The 20791-nt window shown below is 40.8% G+C and overlaps 1 protein-coding gene across 1 annotated transcript in view; it reads right to left on the reverse strand.

Annotated features, from left to right (window-relative positions):
- The window catches only part of PRKDC (protein kinase, DNA-activated, catalytic subunit), a 2064551-nt gene that overhangs the window by 2025033 nt on the left and 18727 nt on the right, over nt 1-20791 (reverse strand). The window contains 1 exon segment of the mRNA XM_053715028.1: nt 1086-1198. Coding sequence (XP_053571003.1) covers nt 1086-1198 — 113 coding nt within the window.

A 20791-nucleotide genomic window follows, 5' to 3' on the forward strand; every position in this document is an offset into this window, starting at 1 on the left:
GCCATGTTTTCCTGAACACTTATGAGTGACACATGCTGCAGGGAGGAACAGGATAACTATTTGTGTGCTGTTCAGGGCTGCAATTAATGTTCCCCTCTGCACACCCTGCAGCATGTGTAACTTATAAGTGTCCAGGAAAACATGGCCATGGTGGCAACCCTAATGCACAGCATTGTTTTATTTATTTTTTACAGCAAAACATTTTCTGCATAAGTTACTGATGCTGATGCCTTACAGCAAAATATGTGTACTTTCAACCAGTCAATAAGACAGCAGAGTGGGCAGAGGAACCCCCCACTCTATTCCCTGACAGTTCAGCAGCTCCCTGCTATTACTAGCTCCACCTCTGAAGCATCATTTGTACAGTCTAACCTGGGAGTTAAGGTATGTACCTGGTAGAAGCAGCTGGCGTGAACAAGGTTTCACAAAAACTGTAACTCACTACAACCCTAGTCTCTGGGCAGCTGTGAGGTCTGGGGTCCCTGCATAAACCGGTGTGGTTAGTGGTTTCTGAACAGTAGTGAAGGGGTTAAGCTGCTGCAAGTAATGTGCAGGCAATATCTGCTACATACATTAGTGCAAGCAAGATATATTTAAATATGCGCTTTGTCCCCATGTTTTCACTGTACAATAATTAATACAACTGTTTACCTCTGACACGCACCAGCCAAAAGTATCAACTTCCTATTACAGCATTCTCCAGCAAACAGATAGAGACCACCATTCAGGTGCAACTGTTTGAGTTGATTTTTAAATAGCTGCGTCAGATAATATGGTGAATAAACTGAACTGCCTAGGTACATGTGTTTTCTCTAATGTAGAAGTAGTTGAATAGTGGGCTTAGCCCCGTTAGTGTTCAAAGCTTCTTAGTTTATAACATTATAGGCATATTTTACATGTGCACAGATTTAATGAATAGAAGCCAAGAAAGAAAGGGAAAAAAATAAATAGGGATTTCATGGGTTGAAGCAAAGTAAGAAAAATGGCAACATTATAGAAGGTTGCTTATATGCAGAACACCCAAACCAAAAAAACTAAAATCTTAGTGCAAAGCCATTCTCTTTAGACATAAATGATTACAGTACCTGTGTTTTCAGCTCTCCTAGATAAGCTCTGAAGAGTTTTTCAGAATTGTTAAGCATGTCACCAGGTTGTACTTCTCCCAGAACTCCAAGAAGCTCATAGATTTTTTCCAGCACTACAAAAACAACAAATAAAATATCGGAAGTATTTTCTATTAGAATTAATTTGGATAACTTTAACAAATCTATGCAAAAAGCAAAACAGTCTTGAATAATGTTCACAAAATGATGAAAGTCAACTTTTAAGCAATAGTAAAATAGTTAATAGTGGTGCTGCTCTTAAAGGGACATGAAACCCAAATGTTTTTCTTTCACGATTCAGATAGAGCATGCAATTTAAGCAACTTTCTAATTTACCTTTATTATCATTTTTTCTTCGTTCTCTTGGTATCTTTATTTGACAAAGCAGTAATGTAACTTAGCAGCTGGCCCATTTTTGGTTCAGCACCTGGGTAGCGCTTGATGATTGCCGGCTAAATGTAGCCTGCTCCTAAGCTTACATTCCCGCTTTTTCAAATAAAGATACCAAGAGAACGAAGGAAAATTGATAATAGGAATAAATTAGAAAGTTGCTTAAAATTGCATGCTCTATCTGAATCATGAAAGAAAAAAAAATTGGGTTTAATATCCCTTTAAGTACTATAGTAGGGAATTATTAGAACTGGGTTGCTATATACAAGGCAATCCTTTATGCCTCATGTGATACTAAAGCATTTGCTACAAGACTAGCTGTGGCATGACATTTTGCCTGCTCCCCTTTATCCATTTGTTAACTGAATAACATTTATAATCAAACCTAACTTAGCTTTTACAACATGTTTAAGTGCATTTGCTTTTAATTTTAAAGCAGTATTTTGTATTTATTTTTTTTATTTACTACAATTTCTATCATGGCAACCACATTTGTAAACATTTTTACACAAATGTATGAATTAGCTTACACCTCAAAAAATGTCCACATAAAGTTCTCTGGGCTTGATGATCAAAAACTTCCCGAAATGGAGTTAAATCATACAAAATCTTTGGGGGCATTTTTTTGAGCATTATATTGTAATGTATGTGTCTCTCCACATTCAGAACCCTGCGTAGCTATATAAGAGCTCTCATGGTAAAATTTGCCTTTATAAAAAATTTTGAGGGATCTCTCAGAGCTGATGAGACATCTTAGATCTCTGGTTTTCAAACCTGTCTTCATGCCTCCCCAACAGGCCAGGTTTTCAGGATTACCTTGGGTGAGAGCAGGTAAAATAACTATGGTTACTAATGAGCTGATTATTTCACCTGTGCTCTAGTTCAGATATCCTCAAAATGTGTCCTGTTATGGAGGCCTGAGGACAGGTTTGAAAACCAGTATCTTAGATAAACTCGCCAGAGAGGAGAGCTTTAGATCATCAGATCCTTAGTTATCAACATCAGTTTTCAGAATATTAACAAATTAAATTAAATGTTTAAAGAAAAAAGCATGTTTTTATATTACAAAAGAAGTGCTTAATAACATCCTGATACATTTATAATATTTAACACAATCACCACACATTTAGGTTAATAATTATAATTCAAGAAATAATATTTATTCTTGTTCACATTATCCTTTTTATCTCGGTTAAAATTATCTTAAGACACAGGAAGCCCTAGGTGATGGTGATTATCTACCACAGACACATGAACTTCCCAGCAAATAGTGGAGCCCAGGAATGTTGCAGTTTGAGTCTGTGATGGTCTCTGAGTGACAGGCTCATAGTCACTGAGTTAATTGTAAACCCTAGAAAGACACATATAACTGAGAAGTTCAGGAGGTCTTTGGCAGGTTGATTCTACAAACGTGACTGAGAAGCAGTTAAATAACTTCTTGTCCCGCATGCCAGATTATGAGAGGGCGCCTGTACCAGAATATAATCCAGATAAGGAGTTAGAGATTGCACCACAGTCAATAATGCTTCTTTAACCGTGGTAAAACTTGGAAAAAAACTCTCAGCCATGTTCCCAGACCAAATAGAAGTACAAACTATAAATGCCTGTTTAAGAAGGCAACCCTCAGAAACATGGCAAGGTCCTTGTGAAAAGAAATATGTAAATAAGTGGCTCTTAGGTTGATGGTAGATATAAAATGATCCTCCTGCACTTAAAGGGACAGTCTAGTCCAAAAAAAACTTTCATGATTCAGATAGGGCATGTAATTTTAAACAATTTTCCAATTTACTTTTATCACCAATTTTTCTTTGTTCTCTTGGTATTCTTAGTTGAAAGCTTAACTTAGGAGGTTCATATGCTAATTTCTTAGACATTGAAGGCCGCCTCTTAAGAATGCATTTTAACAGGTTTTTCACCACTAGAGGGTGTTAGTTCATGTTTTTCATATAGATAACACTGTGCTCATGCACGTGAAGTTACCTGGGAGCCATCACTGATTGGCTAAACTGCAAGTCTGTCAAAAGAACAAATAAAGGGGCAGTCTGCAGAGGCTTAGATACAAGATAATCACAGAGGTAAAAAATATATAAATATAACTGTGTTGGTTATGCAAAACTAGGGAATGGGTAAACAAGGGATTATCTATCTGTTAAAACAATAACAATTCTGGTGTAGACTGTCCCTTTAAGGAAGTACAGTTCAAATCGTCTTCATCGTGAAGCTGAGAATTTTCTTGATAGGACGAAAAATAACCTTCTTTCTTTGGTACTATATAGAGATTGGCATAAAATCCCTGATTCATTTCTGGAGCATTTACTCCAATTGTTTGCAAGTCCTTCACACAAGCCAGAAAGACTTTGGCCTTTAAGGGATCTTGAGAAAGACGGAATCCTCCTAGAGGAGGTCTTGATCAAAAGCTAATTCGAAACTCCTAAGAAATTATTTTCAACATTAATGGATCCTGAATAGACTTCGCACAACCTCCAAAAAATAATCAATCAGCCCCCTACCAGAAACTTTCTGGAATGGGGGCTGCATCTTCAAGCTGACTCTGAGGCATATTGGATTTCTTGATTTACACCAGGCAATGTTGGGTTTCCAAGAAGTTTTGGGGAACCTGATCTCTGGCCAGATGAAGAGGAAGCTTTCCCATTCGCAAACTGCCTAAAGAAACAAATCTGTCCTTCAAGTCTATTTTTACCCTTTAGCTTTTTATCTTATGGGAGGAACGCTCCCTCCAGTGACTGTGGCAATAATTACATCCATTCCTGGCCCAAACAGGAGTTTACCCTGAAAGGGAAGAGACAACAGTCTTTTAGAGACCATGTCTGCAGACAAAGACTTGAGCCATAATGCTTGTCTTGACAAAACAGCCATAATGCGTATCATTTCCACAGATGCATTGAATATAAAGCCATTTGCGGTCCTTAGGAGCTTCAAGCCATCCTGGATCTCCTTGACAGCAAATTCCCCCAGAAATTAGCTCTAAATGATTGTCATACAAAGCAGCAGTAGCTGCAGCTACACAAGCTACACAGTCAGCTGTCCTAAATATAAATCCCACCAACTGGAAAGATCTTCTATGAAAGCCTTCAAGCTTTCTATCCATGAGACCTTTGAAATAGGTGCTGTTCGCTAAAGGAATTGTAGTCTGCCTAGTAATTATAGATAAAACTCCATCAACATTAGTAATAGTTTCCCATAGTTTTAATTTCACAGAAGAGAGAGGAAACATGGGAAGGTAGACAGCTGTTTGGGGACTGTCTTTTAGAGTTTATCAATATTTTTAACTGGTTGTTAAGCTGTAGTAGAATAATCTTCCCCTTCCAAAGCAATTAAAACCTCCCACAAAAAAAGTAATATGCTCAAGCCTGAAATTAAAGGACACATCCTGAGCCACTGATTCAGTGGCGGGGTACTAAGGTAGTTAAAATCTGTCCATGAAAGAGGAATCTTCAGATTGAACTGTACCATTTTCCTCTGTGGGATATTTAAAAAGATAGCCCTGATGAGCTAAAGGCCTGTGAAGGATCACCTGTCCCATGGGTCTGCGTTTTAACTGCTGGAGGCATGACGGACATCAATTCAGTAATAGCAGAGTGTATAAACTCCTTAAATTTAGGAGATAGTTCAGTATGGGTATAGCCTAGGGCAGGTTTAGAACCCTGATCACTGAAATAAGGCAGTACTGCAAACTTGGTGTACAATAACAGGACTAGACCGGGTTGCCTTTTGTCCCCTTCAGTTTGCTCTTCGGTGGGACATCTATCCACCTCTGTCAGAAATAATTCCACTATAGAGGGAGTAACAATTAACACAAAGTGACAATTATGTAAAATCTAAGTCTGCCTTTGTACTGGCAGAGTCAATTAAGTATTTAGGCATATGTTTATCCCCCAGTCTATCACAGTTCTTACTCTGATACTATTGCAAACTTTCACCTAGATTTAGAGTTCTGCGTTAGCCTTAAAAATTAATAACTATTTAATAGCTACCTAGTTAAAATAATTACAAAATTACCTGTAAAATAAATCCTAACCTAAGTTACAAATACACCTAACACTACATTATCAATAAATTAATTAAATAAATTACCTACAATTATCTAAAATAAAATACAATTAAATAAACTAAACTATAGTACAAAAAAAACCACTAAATTACAAAAAATGAAAAAATATTACAAGACTTTTAATCTAATTACACCTAATCTAAGCCCCCTAATAAAATAAAAAAGCCCACAAAAACAATAAGATTCCCTACCCTATACTAAATTACAAAAGTAATCAGCTCTTTTACCAGCCCTTAAAAGGGCTTTTTGCGGGGCATTGCCCCAAAGTAATAAGCTCTTTTACCTGTAAAAAACAAATACAAGACCCGATCCCCCCTTAAAAAAACCTAACACTACCCCATTGAAGATCACCCTAACTTGAGCCATCTTCAGCCAGCCGGGCACCGATGGGACAGAAGAGGACATCCGGACCGGCACAAGTCTTCATCCGATCGGGGCAGAAGAGGTCCTCCATCCAGCAGAAGTCTTCAGCCAGGCGGCATCTTCTATCTTCATCCATCCGGCGCGGGTACATCTTCGAGACATCCGACGCGGAGCATCCTCTTCTGACGACGGCTAACACTGAACGAAGGTTCCTTTAAATGACGTCATCCAAGATGGCGTCCCTCGAATTCCGATTGGCTGATAGGATTCTATCCGCCAATCGGAATTAAAGGATTACTTTCTGTTATCATTTTTAAGCTAAACAACTAATATATTAAAGTTAATAAACATTAATTAAAACCTACTGACCTATATTTTCTCCAAAACAAAGTTTCATAACGTTCTAAAAGTTATATCTTTTATTCGCTGATGATGTCACGTTATCCTGCCCACTAGTTTCAGCACTGCATGTTCAAAATACTTAAACCAATAACTGTGTGTTTAAAACACCATTTTGAAACCTAGGTATTGTAAACGGATTGGTACAGAGCAAAGGATACCCACAGAGTGGGTTTGGAAAACAATTAAATTTGCAGACAAGATTTCTGATATACGGTAGAGATATGTTAATGAAATGCTATTGATAAAAAGCATATTTGGGGTAGTTAGTTAGTAACAGGCATAGAAAATATTTACTTACAGTGGCCCTTTAAGGTAGGAAAAATCCGATTGGTTGATTTAATCAGCCAATCGGATTGAAGTTCAATCCGATTGGCTGATTGGATCAGCCAATAGAATGCAAGGTCAATTCTATTGGCTGATCCAATCAGCCAATTGGATTGAACTTCAATCCGATTGCCTGATTAAATCAACCAATCAGATTTTTCCTACTTTAATTCCGATTGGCTGATAGAATCCCATCAGCCAATCGGAATTCGAGGGAAGCCATCTTGGATTACGTCATTTAAAGGAACCTTCATTCAGTGTTAGCCGTCGTCAGAAGAGGATGCTCCGCGTCGGATGTCTTGAAGATGTACCCGCTCCGCGCCGGATGTATGAAGAAAGAAGATGCCGCCTGGATGAAGACTTCTGCTGGATGGAGGATCTCTTCTGCCCCGATCGGATGAAGACTTGTGCCGGTCCGGATGTCCTCTTCTGTCCCATCGGTGCCCGGCTGGCTGAAGACGGCTCAAGGTAGGGTGATCTTTAATGGGGTAGTGTTAGGTTTTTTTTAAGGGGGGATCGGGTGGGTTTTAGAGTAGGGGTGTGTGGGTGGTGGGTTGTAATGTTGGGGGGGGGGGTCTTGTATTATTTTTTACAGGTAAAAGAGCTGATTACTTTGGGGCAATGCCCCGCAAAAAGACCTTTTAAGGGCTGGTAAAAGAGCTGATTACTTTTGTAATTTAGTATAGGGTAGGGAATTTTATTATTTTGGGGGGCTTTTTTATTTTATTAGGGGGCTTAGATTAGATGTAATTAGATTAAAATTCTTGTAATATTTTTAAATTTTTAGTAATTTAGTGTTTGTTTTTGTACTATAGTTTAGTTTATTTAATTGTATTTTATTTTAGATCATTGTGGGTAATTTATTTAATTAATTTATTGATAGTGTAGTGTTAGGTGTATTTGTAACTTAGGTTAGGATTTATTTTACAGGTAATTTTGTAATTATTTTAACTAGGTAGCTATTAAATAGTTATTAACTATTTAATAGCTATTGTACCTAGTTAAAATAAATACAAAGTTACCTGTAAAATAGATATAAATCCTAAAATAGATACAATGTAGTTATTAGTTATATTGTAGCTATATTAGGGTTTATTTTATAGGTAAGTATTTAGTTTTAAATAGGAATAATCTAATTATAGTAAATTTATTTCGCTTTATTTAAATTATATTTAACTTAGGGGGGTGTTAGGGTTAGGGTTAGACTTAGGTTTAGGGGTTAATGACTTTATTATAGTAGCGGCGACGTTGGGGGAGGCAGATTAGGGGTTAATAATTGTAGGTAGGTATCGGCGATGTTAGGGAGGGCAGATTAGGGGTTAATTAAATTTATTATAGTGTTTGCGAGGCGGGAGTGCGGCGGTTTAGGGGTTAATACATTTATTATAGTGGCGGCGATGTCCGGTCAGCAGATTAGGGGTTAATAAGTGTAGGTAGGTGGCGGCGATGTGGGGGGGGGCAGATTAGGGGTAATAAATATAATATAGGTGTCGGCGATGTTGGGGGCAGCAGATTAGGGGTTCATAGGTATAATGTAGGTGGCGGCGGTGTCCGGAGCGGCAGATTAGGGGTTAATAATATAATGTAGGTGGCGAGGATGTCGGGGGCGGCAGATTAGGGGTTAATAAGTGTAAGGTTAGGGGTGTTTAGACTCTGGGTTCATGTTAGGTGTAGACTTAGAAAGCGTTTCCCCATAGAAAACAATGGGGCTGCGTTAGGAGCTGAACGCTGCTTTTTTTTTTACAGCCAGCTCAGCCACATTGTTTCCTATGGGGAAATCGTGCAAGAGCACTTTTTCCAGCTTACCGCTACCGTAAGCAACACTGGTATTGAGAGTAGAAGAGCTAAAACTCGTAATATCAGCGTTGGCTTAAGGGTGCACTGGAAGAAAAAAAAAGGAGCGTTAGCTCCACAAGTTTTTACCGACAAAACTCTAAATCTAGGCGATAGTATCTAAATGGGAAACAGAATTGGGTACCACTTTTACTACCACACAATGGTGATAAATATTCAGGTCAATTAAAAAATCTTCAATTTCCTCTATAATAGCCAAGCTAAATTACAAAATTCTATCCCCTACCCTTGTTAACTCGCCAATATAACAATGAGACAACAAGGGCTGTTAAGGATAGTGTCAGTGAGCATAAAATCTCATTTAGATCAAAGGATATGACTTTGCCAGTTTCTGCCCATTATGTTAAAACGGGACATTCAGTTAGCCAATTACGCTTCCAGGTTTAGGAGGGGTGGGAATAGAGAACTTAAGTTAAAACAAAAATAAGGTATGGTGGATTAAGTTTTTGAATACCGTCGATCCAAATGGACTAAATAAAGATTATGATTTAAATTTTTTATAATTTTTTAATGTAATACCTTGTTGTTTCCACTAGAAGTCACTTGTGTATTGGTTATTTGTGTCTTATATCCAGGAATTCTGGGGTTAAAATGCCTTAAAGAAAATTAGTGATTTGATTGGATAAGGCAGGCTATTTAAGTGTGTATGTTCACCTGTGTAACTATGCATGATTAAAGGGACACTAAACCCAAAAATTTTCTTTTATTCTCTTGCTATCTTTATTTTAAAAGCAGTAATGTGATGCATAGGAGCCAGCCAATTTTTGGTTGAGAACCTGGGTTATGTTTGCTTATTGGTGGGTAAATGTAAGCCTCCAATAAGCAAGCGCTATCCATGGTGCTGAACCTAAAATGGGCTGGCTGCTAAGATTTACATTCCTGCTTTTAAAATAAAGATAGCAAGAGAACAAAGAAAAATTGATAATAGAGTAAATTAGAAGGTTTCTTAAAATTGCATGCTCTATCTGAATCAAGAAAGAAAAAAATGTGGGTTCAGTGTCCCTTTAAGGACCATGTAGGTCCGAAACGTCGCTTTTTCCGATGTCTTATATCCTCCAATAAAAATTTATCACCTATGACATTGCTGTGCTGTCAAATTTCTTTTGTGGACTGAATTACTTAGAGGAACCAGATACTCTATTGTGACTTGCACTTTTTCAATATATTGGTATGGGTGCTGGACTCTACCTTTATTTGTTGCATTAGGATGTAACCAAGCACAGCTCACCAATTGGGAAGTAGTTGTAAGGTCATGTTCTAGGGGTATCAATGCTTTATTTGTTTGTGGGCTATTATAGCTCCAGTCTACAATTCTGTTTAGGATTGTGGCGTATCTGTATATTTGGATGTTTGGAATTCTCAGACCACCTCAGTGTTTTGTTAAGTATAATGTATTTTTAGCTATTCTGGGTGGACATTTACGCCAAATGTAAGAATTTAGGATAGATTGCAATTTGGGGATATAGGCCTTTGGTAATGGTATAGGGACCGTCTGGAATACATAAACCAGTTTTGGAAATAGGGTCAATTTAACAACAGCTATTCTTCCAGTCCACAAAATGGATTTGGAAAGCCAAGATGTGGTCGGGTGTGAAAATTCATGCAAGAATGTCTTGTATTTTAATTTGTACAGGTGTTGTAGGTCTTAGGAAAGATATATGCCTAGGTATTTTAGTGCTTTGGATTTAAATTAAATGGAGTTGGTTTTTGGAGCTTATTATATTCTTGGGTGGATAGCTCCAGTGGGAGTAGCTATAGTATTATTTTATTAGATATATGGCATATTGCTTCTTTTTTTGTGTTCAGCATACTGAATAATAAGCACTGAATGAAATAGAAAAGTACTCAGGTAATATGGATTATGTTTATGCATGAACCTCAATAAAAATTAAATTAAAAAAAGACCCTTTTAATTCACTCCAAATTGTATCAATTAACATACATTTTTTAAACATTTGTAGTTACTAAAGACACTTATTACTGAGAAATTACAAACACATTTCCTCACAAAATCTAAAGCTACAAGTACCTAAAAAAAAGGTTTAAAAGAACAGTCAAGTCAAAAACGAAATTTATGCTTACCTGATAAATGTATTTATTTCTTGACACGGTGAGTCCACGGATCATCTAATTAATATTGGGAATATCACTCCTTCCCAGCAGGAGGTGGCAAAGAGCACACCAGCAAAGCTGTTAAATATCACCTCCCTTCCCTCCAACCACAGTCATTCGACCGAAGCAAGGATAGAAAGGAAGCACCAAGGTGCAGAGGTGTCTGAATGTTATAACATACCAACAAAATCTGTCTTTAAGAAAACAGGGCGGGTTGTGGACTCGCTGTGTCAAGAAATAAATACATTTATCAGGTAAGCCTACATTTAGTTTTCTTTCTAAGGACGCGGTGAGTCCACGGATCATCTAATTACTATTGGAAATCAATACCCAAGCTAGAGGACACAGATGATAAGGGAGGGACAAGACAGGGAACCTAAACGGAAGGCACCACTGCTTGAAGAACCTTTCTCCCAAAAGAAGCCTCAGCTGAGGAAAAAGTATCAAATGTATAGAATTTAGAAAAAGTGTGGTGAGAGGACCAAGTTGCAGCCTTGCAAATCTGTTCCACAGAAGCTTCATTTTTTAAAGCACAGGAAGAGGAAACAGCCCTCGTAGAATGAGCCATAACTCTCTCAGGAGTAGTAGCCGTAGCTTTCTGCCCCTTACGTTTTCCAGAGAAACAGAGCAGAAGACTGACAAAAATCCTTAGTCGCCTGTAAATAGAATTTCAATGCACGCACCACGTCTAGATTGTGCAGCAGACATTCCTTCTGAGAAGAAGGATTAGGACACAAAGAAGGAACAACAATCTCCTGATAAATGTTCCGATCTGAAACTACTTTAGGGAGAAACCCTAACTTAGTACGCAAAACAAACTTATCCGTCTGAAAAATAAGGTAAGGAGAATCATACTGCAATGCCGAGAGTTCTGAAACTATATGATCAGATGAAATAGCCACCAGAAACAAAACCTTCCAAGATAACAGTTTAATATCTAAGGAATGCATAGGCTCAAACGGAGCCTGTTGAAGAACCTTATGAACAAGGTTAAGACTCTAGGGAGGAGTAACCGGTTTAAACACAGGCCTGATTCTGACCAAGGCCTGACAGAACGATTGCACGTCTGCTACATCCGCCAGATGTTTGTGTAATAAAATAGACAAGGCAGATATTTGACCCTTTAAGGAGCTTGCTGATAAACCCTTCTCCAAACCCTCTTGGAGAAAAAGACAATATTCTAGGAATCTGAACTCTACTCCAAGAGTAGTCTTTGGATTCACACCAATGCAGATATTTATGCCATATCTTATGGTAAATCTTTCTAGTCACAGGCTTACGAACCTGAATCATGGTCTCAATGACCGACTCAGAAAAACCATGCTTAGATAAAATTAAGCGTTCAATCTCCAAGCAGTCAGCTTCAGAGAAACTAGATTTGGATGGAGAAAGGGCCCCTGAAGTAGAAGGTCATTCCTCAATGGAAGTCTCCAAGGTGGAAGAGATGACATCTCCACTAGGTCTGCATACCAGATCCTGTGAGGCCACGCCGGTGCGATGAGGATCACCGACGCCCTCTCCTGTTTGATTCAAGCAATGACCCGAGGCAGGAGAGCAAATGGGGAAAATAGGTATGCGAGACTGAAGTTCCAAGGGACCGCCAGAGCATCTATCAGTACCGCCTGAGGATCCCTGGACTCGACCTGTACCTCGGAAGCTTGACATTCTGCCGAGATGCCAAGAGATCCAGTTCTGACTGTCCCCATTTGAGAACCAAGCTGGAAAACACTTCCAGATGGAGTTCCAATTCGCCTGGGTGAAAGGTCTGTCTGCTCATAAAATCTGCTTCCCAGTTGTCCACTCCTGGAATGTGGATCGCCGACAGATAGCAGTTGTGAGTCTCCACCCACTGAATTATCTTGGCTACCTCTGTCATGGCCAAGGAACTCAGAGTTCCCCCCTGATGGTTGATGTAAGACACTGAAGTTATGTTCTCCGACTGGAACCTGATAAACCGGGCCGAGGCTAACTGAGGCCAGGCCAGAAGAGCATTGAAGATTGCTCTCAGTTCCAGAATGTTTATGGGCAGAACCGACTCAGTCCGAGTCCATGTTCCCTAAACCTTTAGAGAGCCCCAGACTGCTCTACATCCTAGTAGGCTGGCGTCAGTTGTCACAATCACCCAAGTGGGTCTGCGGAAGCAGGTTCCCTGGGAGAGATGATCCTGAGACAACCAAAGAAGAGAATCCAGATCCAGATGTAATCGTGGAGACAGATCCGCATAATCTCCGTTCCACTGCCTGAGCATGCATAACTGCAGAGGTCTGAGGTGGAAACGGGCAAACGGGATGATGTCCATGGCCGCTACCATCAGACCGATTACCTCTATACATTGAGCCAATGATGGCCGAGGAGAGGATTGAAGCGCCAGATAAGAATTGAAAATCTTTGATTTCCTGACTTCTGTCAGAAAAATTTTCATTGATAAGGAATCTATTATGGTTCCCAAGAAAGCTACCCTTGTAGTCGGAACTAAGGAACTCTTTTCCAAAGTCACCTTCCATCAGTGAGATCGCAGGAAACAAGGATAAAAAGAGGCGCCACATAGGGTGATAACGTATAGAATCAGCAGATGGAATACAAAGGCAGACAGACTCCCTCTCGGGTAATGGCTACTCACAAGCGGAATGGCACGACCGGAGTGCCTCACTGTGCGATTCAGGACCAATACAGTCGCCCAATAGACTTAGACCAGGGACAGCTGCACACTCACGACAAATTTCGCTGGTAGGAGGTTCCACACCAAAAGATTCACTCCGAAGATGGCGATGACTTAATACACAGTGCGAACGGGTGTAAGGCTGGGCGTCCGCGTCCGGGCAATCCAGACAGTGTACACTGCAGCAAGTCCTCAAATAGCATGTCTCAATGTTAAAATAGAAGAGCAAGTAATATAAAAGTGCAAACTTTATTAGCACAATTATAATATCAGCAATGCGTTTCTCAGCACAATAGTATGCCTTTTCTTCAGGCTGTCAGGTGGTCTGTCTGCCTTTGTATTCCATCTGCTGATTCTATAAGTTATCACCCTATGTGGCGCATCTTTTTATCCTTGTTTTTAAAGGGTCGTTCTGTACTGTCATCCATTACCAAGAGTGCTGCCGGTCTCTCTCCTGATTGTTGAACTCCACTAGCGCACCTCGATAGAATTACTTGTTCTATTTCAATGAGATCGCAGGAAGAATAACAACATTTCCGTGTGGGATTTTTCTTGTTGAAAGGATGGCGCCTGAATCAGAATGTCGTCCAGATAAGGCGCCACTGCAATGCCCCGCAACCGGAGCACCGCCAACAGGGATCCCAGAACCTTTGAAAAGATTCTGAGAGCTGTGGGAAGGCCGAATGGAAGAGCCACAAACTGGAAGTGTTTGTCTAGAAATGCGAACCTCAGAAACTTGTGATGGTCCCTGTGGATGGGAACATGCAGGTACGCGTCCTTTAAATCTACCTTCTTGAACCAATGGAACAAATAATTTCCATCTTGAAGGACGGTACTCTGAGGAATTTGTTTAGACTTTTGAGATCTAGAATTGGTCTGAAGGTTCCCTCTTTTTTGGGAACCACAAACAGATTGGAGTAAAACCCCAGACCCTGCATTGGGACAGGAACTATCACTCCCAGGTCAGAAAGGTCCCGAACACAGTTTAAGAACGCCTCTCTTTTTATCTGGTCTACAGATAATCTTGAAAGCAGAAACCTGCCCCTGGGAGGAAAGGTCTTGAACTCTAGTTTGCATCCCTTCCACCTTGGGGACAGTCTGCCAAGATTCCTTGATAGAGTCTGCTATAGGAAACATCTTAAAAATAGGGGATGGAGAAAAAGGGATACCCGGTCTCTCCCATTCCCTAGCAATAATTTCTGTAGCTCGATCTGGTACAGGAAAAACCTCCACCACGGAAGGTACATCAAAATACTTGTTTAGCTTACCAGACTTCTTAGGATTGACTACGACAGTAGTGTCGGAGTCGTCCAAAGTAGCCTAAAAGTGAAGGTCCATTTTGATGAATTAGTGCCCAGTTTTTAATAAACCTATTAAAAACAAAGGCACTTTAATTCATCAAAATTGACATTTCACTGTTTACTTCAAAAACTTACCTTTTAATCCTTGCAGCAGCTCCAGTGATTCCCCCGGCTGTCGGAAGCCTCTGCAGACATCAGAAATGACAAATCATGATTCCTCCAATCACAGCTTCCCCCCCAGGGTAATCTTGGCCTGATGCAACGCTGTGATTGGAGGAAGCCATATTCGTCATTTTGGACCCGAGAAGACTGCTTGTGATGGGTGGAGGAAGTGCTGGAGCGGCTGCAAGGATTAAAAGGTAAGTTTTTGAATAAAACAGTGAAATGTCAGTTTTGATGAATTAAAGTGCCCTTGTTTTTAATAGTTTTATTAAAAACCGGGCACTAATTCATCAAAATGGACCTTCACTTTAAAGGGACACTAAACCCAAATTTTTTCTTTCATGATTCAGATAGAGCATGCAATTTTAAACAACTTTCTATTTTACTTCTATTGTCAATTTTTATTTGTTCTCTTGCTATCTTTATTTGAAAAAGAAGGCATCTAAGCTAAAGAGCCAGCAAATTTTTGGTTCAGACCATGGACAGCATTTGTTTATTGGTGCTGTCCAATCAGCAAGGACAACCCAGGTTGTTCACCAAAAATGGGCCGGCATCTAAACTTATATTCTTGCTTTTCAAATAAACAAACCAAGAGAATGAAGAAAATTTGATAATAGGAGTAAATGAGAAAGTTGCTTAAAATTTCATGCTCTCTCTCAATCACGAAAGAAAAAAAATGTGGGTTCAGTGTCCCTTTAAGTAACAAACGGAGGTGCTCCAGCTTAAACCTGAAGGATACAACTTCAGTATCAGCAGAAGGAATTACACTGTCTGAGCCTGAGATTTCACCCTCAGATGTTACCGAAGTATCTGCCTCCTCAGATTTCTGGGAGGGGACATTCGGAATAGCCACGACTGTGTCAGCAACCTTACTCACTGATTCTTTACATTTCCTCTTGCGTTTTCCCTGCAGCATGGGAAAAGCGGACAACGCATCAGATACCGCAGAGGACATGAGGGAAGCAATGTCTTGCAATGTAACTCCAGGTGGAGTAAGAGAGGAAGCACAGGGCACTGGATGTGTGGATGATAAATTTTGAGACACTTGAGGAGAAAGCTGCGGCATATCTTGAACATTGTCAGAAGACTCCTGAACAGCATCTGCCCGAGACAATGTTGGCTCCAAAAAAAGTCTATCCCTGTAATGCAAAGTTCTCTCAATACATGAGGAACAGAAAGGGATTGGTGGTTCCACGTTAGCATTAAAACATAAAGAACATGTAACATCCTGCAGGGCCTCTTGGTTATTCACAAATAAACAGAATAAGCAAATAAACTGATATTTTATTTAGAAAACACCACACAAAAAAGTTACTGTTCCTTTAAATTTTCAAACGAAACTGCTTTATTTTTCTGCAGAAAAATAATAACGTATCACAAAAACACTCCGGACAACCTCTACACCTCAGCTTTAGCTTTGCTGGGGTGCTTACCTGCCTGACTGACAACGGAGAGAATATTCAGTTAGATAATCCAGACTCAACTTCTATTCTCTCTGTAAATTGCAGTCCGGTAACCGCAACACTACTAATAATCTGTGACAAAGCTATCTCCGCTCCAGAACACAGGAAGTGTAGGGAAAATGCGTGCAACAGAAAAACATAATTTATGCTTACCTGATAAATTCCTTTCTTCTGTAGTGTGATCAGTCCACGGGTCATCATTACTTCTGGGATATTACTCCTCCCCAACAGGAAGTGCAAGAGGATTCACCCAGCAGAGCTGCATATAGCTCCTCCCCTCTACGTCACTCCCAGTCATTCGACCAAGGACCAACGAGAAAGGAGAAGCCAAGGGTGAAGTGGTGACTGGAGTATAAATTAAAAAATATTTACCTGCCTTAAAAACAGGGCGGGCCGTGGACTGATCACACTACAGAAGAAAGGAATTTATCAGGTAAGCATAAATTATGTTTTCTTCTGTTAAGTGTGATCAGTCCACGGGTCATCATTACTTCTGGGATACCAATACCAAAGCAAAAGTACACGGATGACGGGAGGGATAGGCAGGCTCTTTATACAGAAGGAACCACTGCCTGAAGAACCTTTCTCCCAAAAATAGCCTCCGATGAAGCAAAAGTGTCAAATTTGTAAAATTTGGAAAAAGTATGAAGCGAAGACCAAGTTGCAGCCTTGCAAATCTGTTCAACAGAGGCCTCATTCTTGAAGGCCCAAGTGGAAGCCACAGCTCTAGTAGAATGAGCTGTAATTCTTTCAGGAGGCTGCTGTCCAGCAGTCTCATAAGCTAAACGAATTATGCTACGAAGCCAAAAAGAAAGAGAGGTAGCAGAAGCTTTTTGACCTCTCCTCTGACCAGAGTAAACGACAAACAGAGAAGACGTTTGTCGAAATTCCTTAGTTGCCTGTAAGTAAAATTTTAGAGCACGGACTACATCCAGGTTGTGCAGTAGACGTTCCTTCTTCGAAGAAGGATTTGGGCACAAAGAAGGAACAACAATCTCTTGATTGATATTCCTGTTAGTAACTACCTTAGGTAAGAACCCAGGTTTAGTACGCAGAACTACCTTATCCGAATGAAAAATCAAATAAGGAGAATCACAATGTAAGGCTGATAATTCAGAGACTCTTCGAGCCGAGGAAATAGCCATTAAAAATAGAACTTTCCAAGATAACAACTTTATATCAATGGAATGAAGGGGTTCAAACGGAACGCCCTGTAAAACATTAAGAACAAGGTTTAAACTCCATGGTGGAGCAACAGTTTTAAACACAGGCTTAATCCTGGCCAAAGCCTGACAAAAAGCCTGGACGTCAGGAACTTCTGACAGACGTTTGTGTAACAGAATGGACAGAGCTGAGATCTGTCCCTTTAATGAACTAGCAGATAAACCCTTTTCTAAACCTTCTTGTAGAAAAGACAATATCCTAGGAATCCTAACCTTACTCCAAGAGTAACCTTTGGATTCACACCAATATAGGTATTTACGCCATATCTTATGGTAAATCTTTCTGGTAACAGGTTTCCTAGCCTGTATTAAGGTATCAATAACTGACTCAGAAAACCCACGTCTTGATAAAATCAAGCGTTCAATTTCCAAGCAGTCAGCTTCAGAGAAGTTAGATTTGGTGTTTGAAAGGACCCTGAATCAGAAGGTCCTGTTTCAGAGGTAGAGACCAAGGTGGACAGGATGACATGTCCACCAGGTCTGCATACCAAGTCCTGCGTGGCCATGCAGGTGCTATTAGAATCACTGATGCTCTCTCCTGTTTGATTCTGGCAATCAATCGAGGAAGCATCGGGAAGGGTGGAAACACGTAAGCCATCCTGAAGTCCCAAGGTGCTGTCAGGGCATCTATCAGGACTGCTCCTGGATCCCTGGATCTGGACCCGTAACGAGGAAGCTTGGCGTTCTGTCGAGACGCCATGAGATCTATCTCTGGTTTGCCCCAACGTCGAAGTATTTGGGCAAAGACCTCCGGATGAAGTTCCCACTCCCCCGGATGGAAAGTCTGACGACTTAAGAAATCCGCTTCCCAGTTCTCCACTCCCGGGATGTGGATTGCTGACAGGTGGCAAGAGTGAGACTCTGCCCAGCGAATTATCTTTGATACTTCCATCATAGCTAGGGAGCTTCTTGTCCCTCCCTGATGGTTGATGTAAGCTACGGTCGTGATGTTGTCCGACTGAAACCTGATGAACCCCCGAGTTGTCAACTGGGGCCAAGCCAGGAGTGCATTGTGAACTGCTCTCAATTCCAGAATGTTTATTGGCAGGAGACTCTCCTCCTGACTCCATTGTCCCTGAGCCTTCAGAGAATTCCAGACGGCACCCCAACCTAGAAGGCTGGCGTCTGTTGTTACAATTGTCCAGTCTGGTCTGCTGAATGGCATCCCCCTGGACAGATGTGGCCGAGAAAGCCACCATAGAAGAGAATTTCTGGTCTCTTGATCCAGATTCAGAGAAGGGGATAAGTCTGAGTAATCCCCATTCCACTGACTTAGCATGCACAGTTGCAGTGGTCTGAGGTGTAAGCGTGCAAAGGGTACTATGTCCATTGCCGCTACCATTAAGCCGATTACCTCCATGCATTGAGCCACTGACGGGTGTTGAATGGAATGAAGGGTGCGGCAAGCACTTTGAAGTCTTGTTAGCCTGTCCTCTGTCAGGTAAATCTTCATTTCTACAGAATCTATAAGAGTCCCCAGGAAGGGAACTCTTGTGAGTGGAACGAGTGAACTTTTCTTTTCGTTCACCTTCCATCCATGTGACCTTAGAAATGCCAGTACTAACTCTGTATGAAACTTGGCAGTTTGAAAGTTTGAAGCTTGTATCAGAATGTCGTCTAGGTATGGAGCTACCGAGATTCCCTGCGGTCTTAGTACCGCCAGAAGAGCACCCAGAACCTTTGTGAAGATTCTTGGAGCTGTAGCCAATCCGAATGGAAGAGCCACAAACTGGTAATGCCTGTCTAGGAAGGCAAACCTTAGGTACCGGTAATGATCTTTGTGAATTGGTATGTGAAGGTAAGCATCTTTTAAATCTACAGTGGTCATGTACTGACCCTTTTGGATCATAGGTAAAATTGTCCGAATAGTTTCCATCTTGAACGATGGAACTCTTAGGAATTTGTTTAGGATCTTTAAGTCCAGGATTGGTCTGAAAGTTCCCTCTTTTTTGGGAACCACAAACAGATTTGAGTAAAACCCCTGTCCCTGTTCCGACCGTGGAACTGGATGGATTACTCCCATTAACAAGAGCTCTTGTACGCAGCGTAGAAACGCCTCTTTCTTTGTCTGGATTGTTGACAACCTTGACAGATGAAATCTCTCTCTTGGAGGAGAGTATTTGAAGTCCAGAAGGTATCCCTGAGATATTATCTCTAGTGCCCAGGGATCCTGGACATCTCTTGCCCAAGCCTGGGCGAAGAGAGAAAGTCTGCCCCCCACTAGATCCGATCCCGGATCAGGGGCCCTCAATTCATGCTGTTTTAGGGGCAGCAGCCGGTTTCCTGGCCTGCTTGCCCTTGTTCCAGGACTGGTTAGGTTTCCAGCCTTGTCTGTAGCGAGCAACAGCTCCTTCCTGTTTTGGTGCAGAGGAAGTTGATGCTGCTCCTGCTTTGAAATTACGAAAGGAACGAAAATTAGACTGTCTAGCCTTAACTTTGGCTTTGTCCTGAGGCAGGGCATGGCCTTTACCTCCTGTAATGTCAGCGATAATCTCTTTCAACCCGGGCCCGAATAAGGTCTGCCCTTTGAAAGGTATATTAAGCAATTTAGACTTAGAAGTAACGTCAGCTGACCAGGATTTTAGCCACAGCGCCCTGCGTGCCTGAATGGCGAATCCTGAATTCTTCGCCGTAAGTTTAGTTAAATGTACTACGGCCTCCGAAATGAATGAATTAGCTAGTTTAAGGACTCTAAGCCTGTCCGTAATGTCGTCCAGAGTAGCTGAACTAATGTTCTCTTCCAGAGACTCAATCCAGAATGCCGCTGCAGCCGTGATCGGCGCAATGCATGCAAGGGGTTGCAATATAAAACCTTGTTGAACAAACATTTTCTTGAGGTAACCCTCTAATTTTTTATCCATTGGATCTGAAAAAGCACAGCTATCCTCCACCGGGATAGTGGTACGCTTAGCTAAAGTAGAAACTGCTCCCTCCACCTTAGGAACCGTTTGCCATAAGTCCCGTGTGGTGGCGTCTATTGGAAACATTTTTCTAAATATCGGAGGGGGTGAGAACGGCACACCGGGTCTATCCCACTCCTTAGTAACAATTTCAGTAAGTCTCTTAGGTATAGGAAAAACCTCAGTACTCGCCGGTACCGCAAAATATTTATCCAACCTACACATTTTCTCTGGTATTGCAACTGTGTTACAATCATTCAGAGCCGCTAACACCTCCCCTAGTAATACACGGAGGTTTTCCAGCTTAAATTTAAAATTTGAAATATCTGAATCCAGTCTGTTTGGATCAGAACCGTCACCCACAGAATGAAGTTCTCCGTCCTCATGTTCTGCCACCTGTGACGCAGTGTCTGACATGGCCCTAATATTATCAGCGCACTCTGTTCTCACCCCAGAGTGATCA

This window comes from Bombina bombina, chromosome 5 (assembly GCF_027579735.1).
Source record: "Bombina bombina isolate aBomBom1 chromosome 5, aBomBom1.pri, whole genome shotgun sequence".
NCBI classification, from domain to species: domain Eukaryota; kingdom Metazoa; phylum Chordata; class Amphibia; order Anura; family Bombinatoridae; genus Bombina; species Bombina bombina.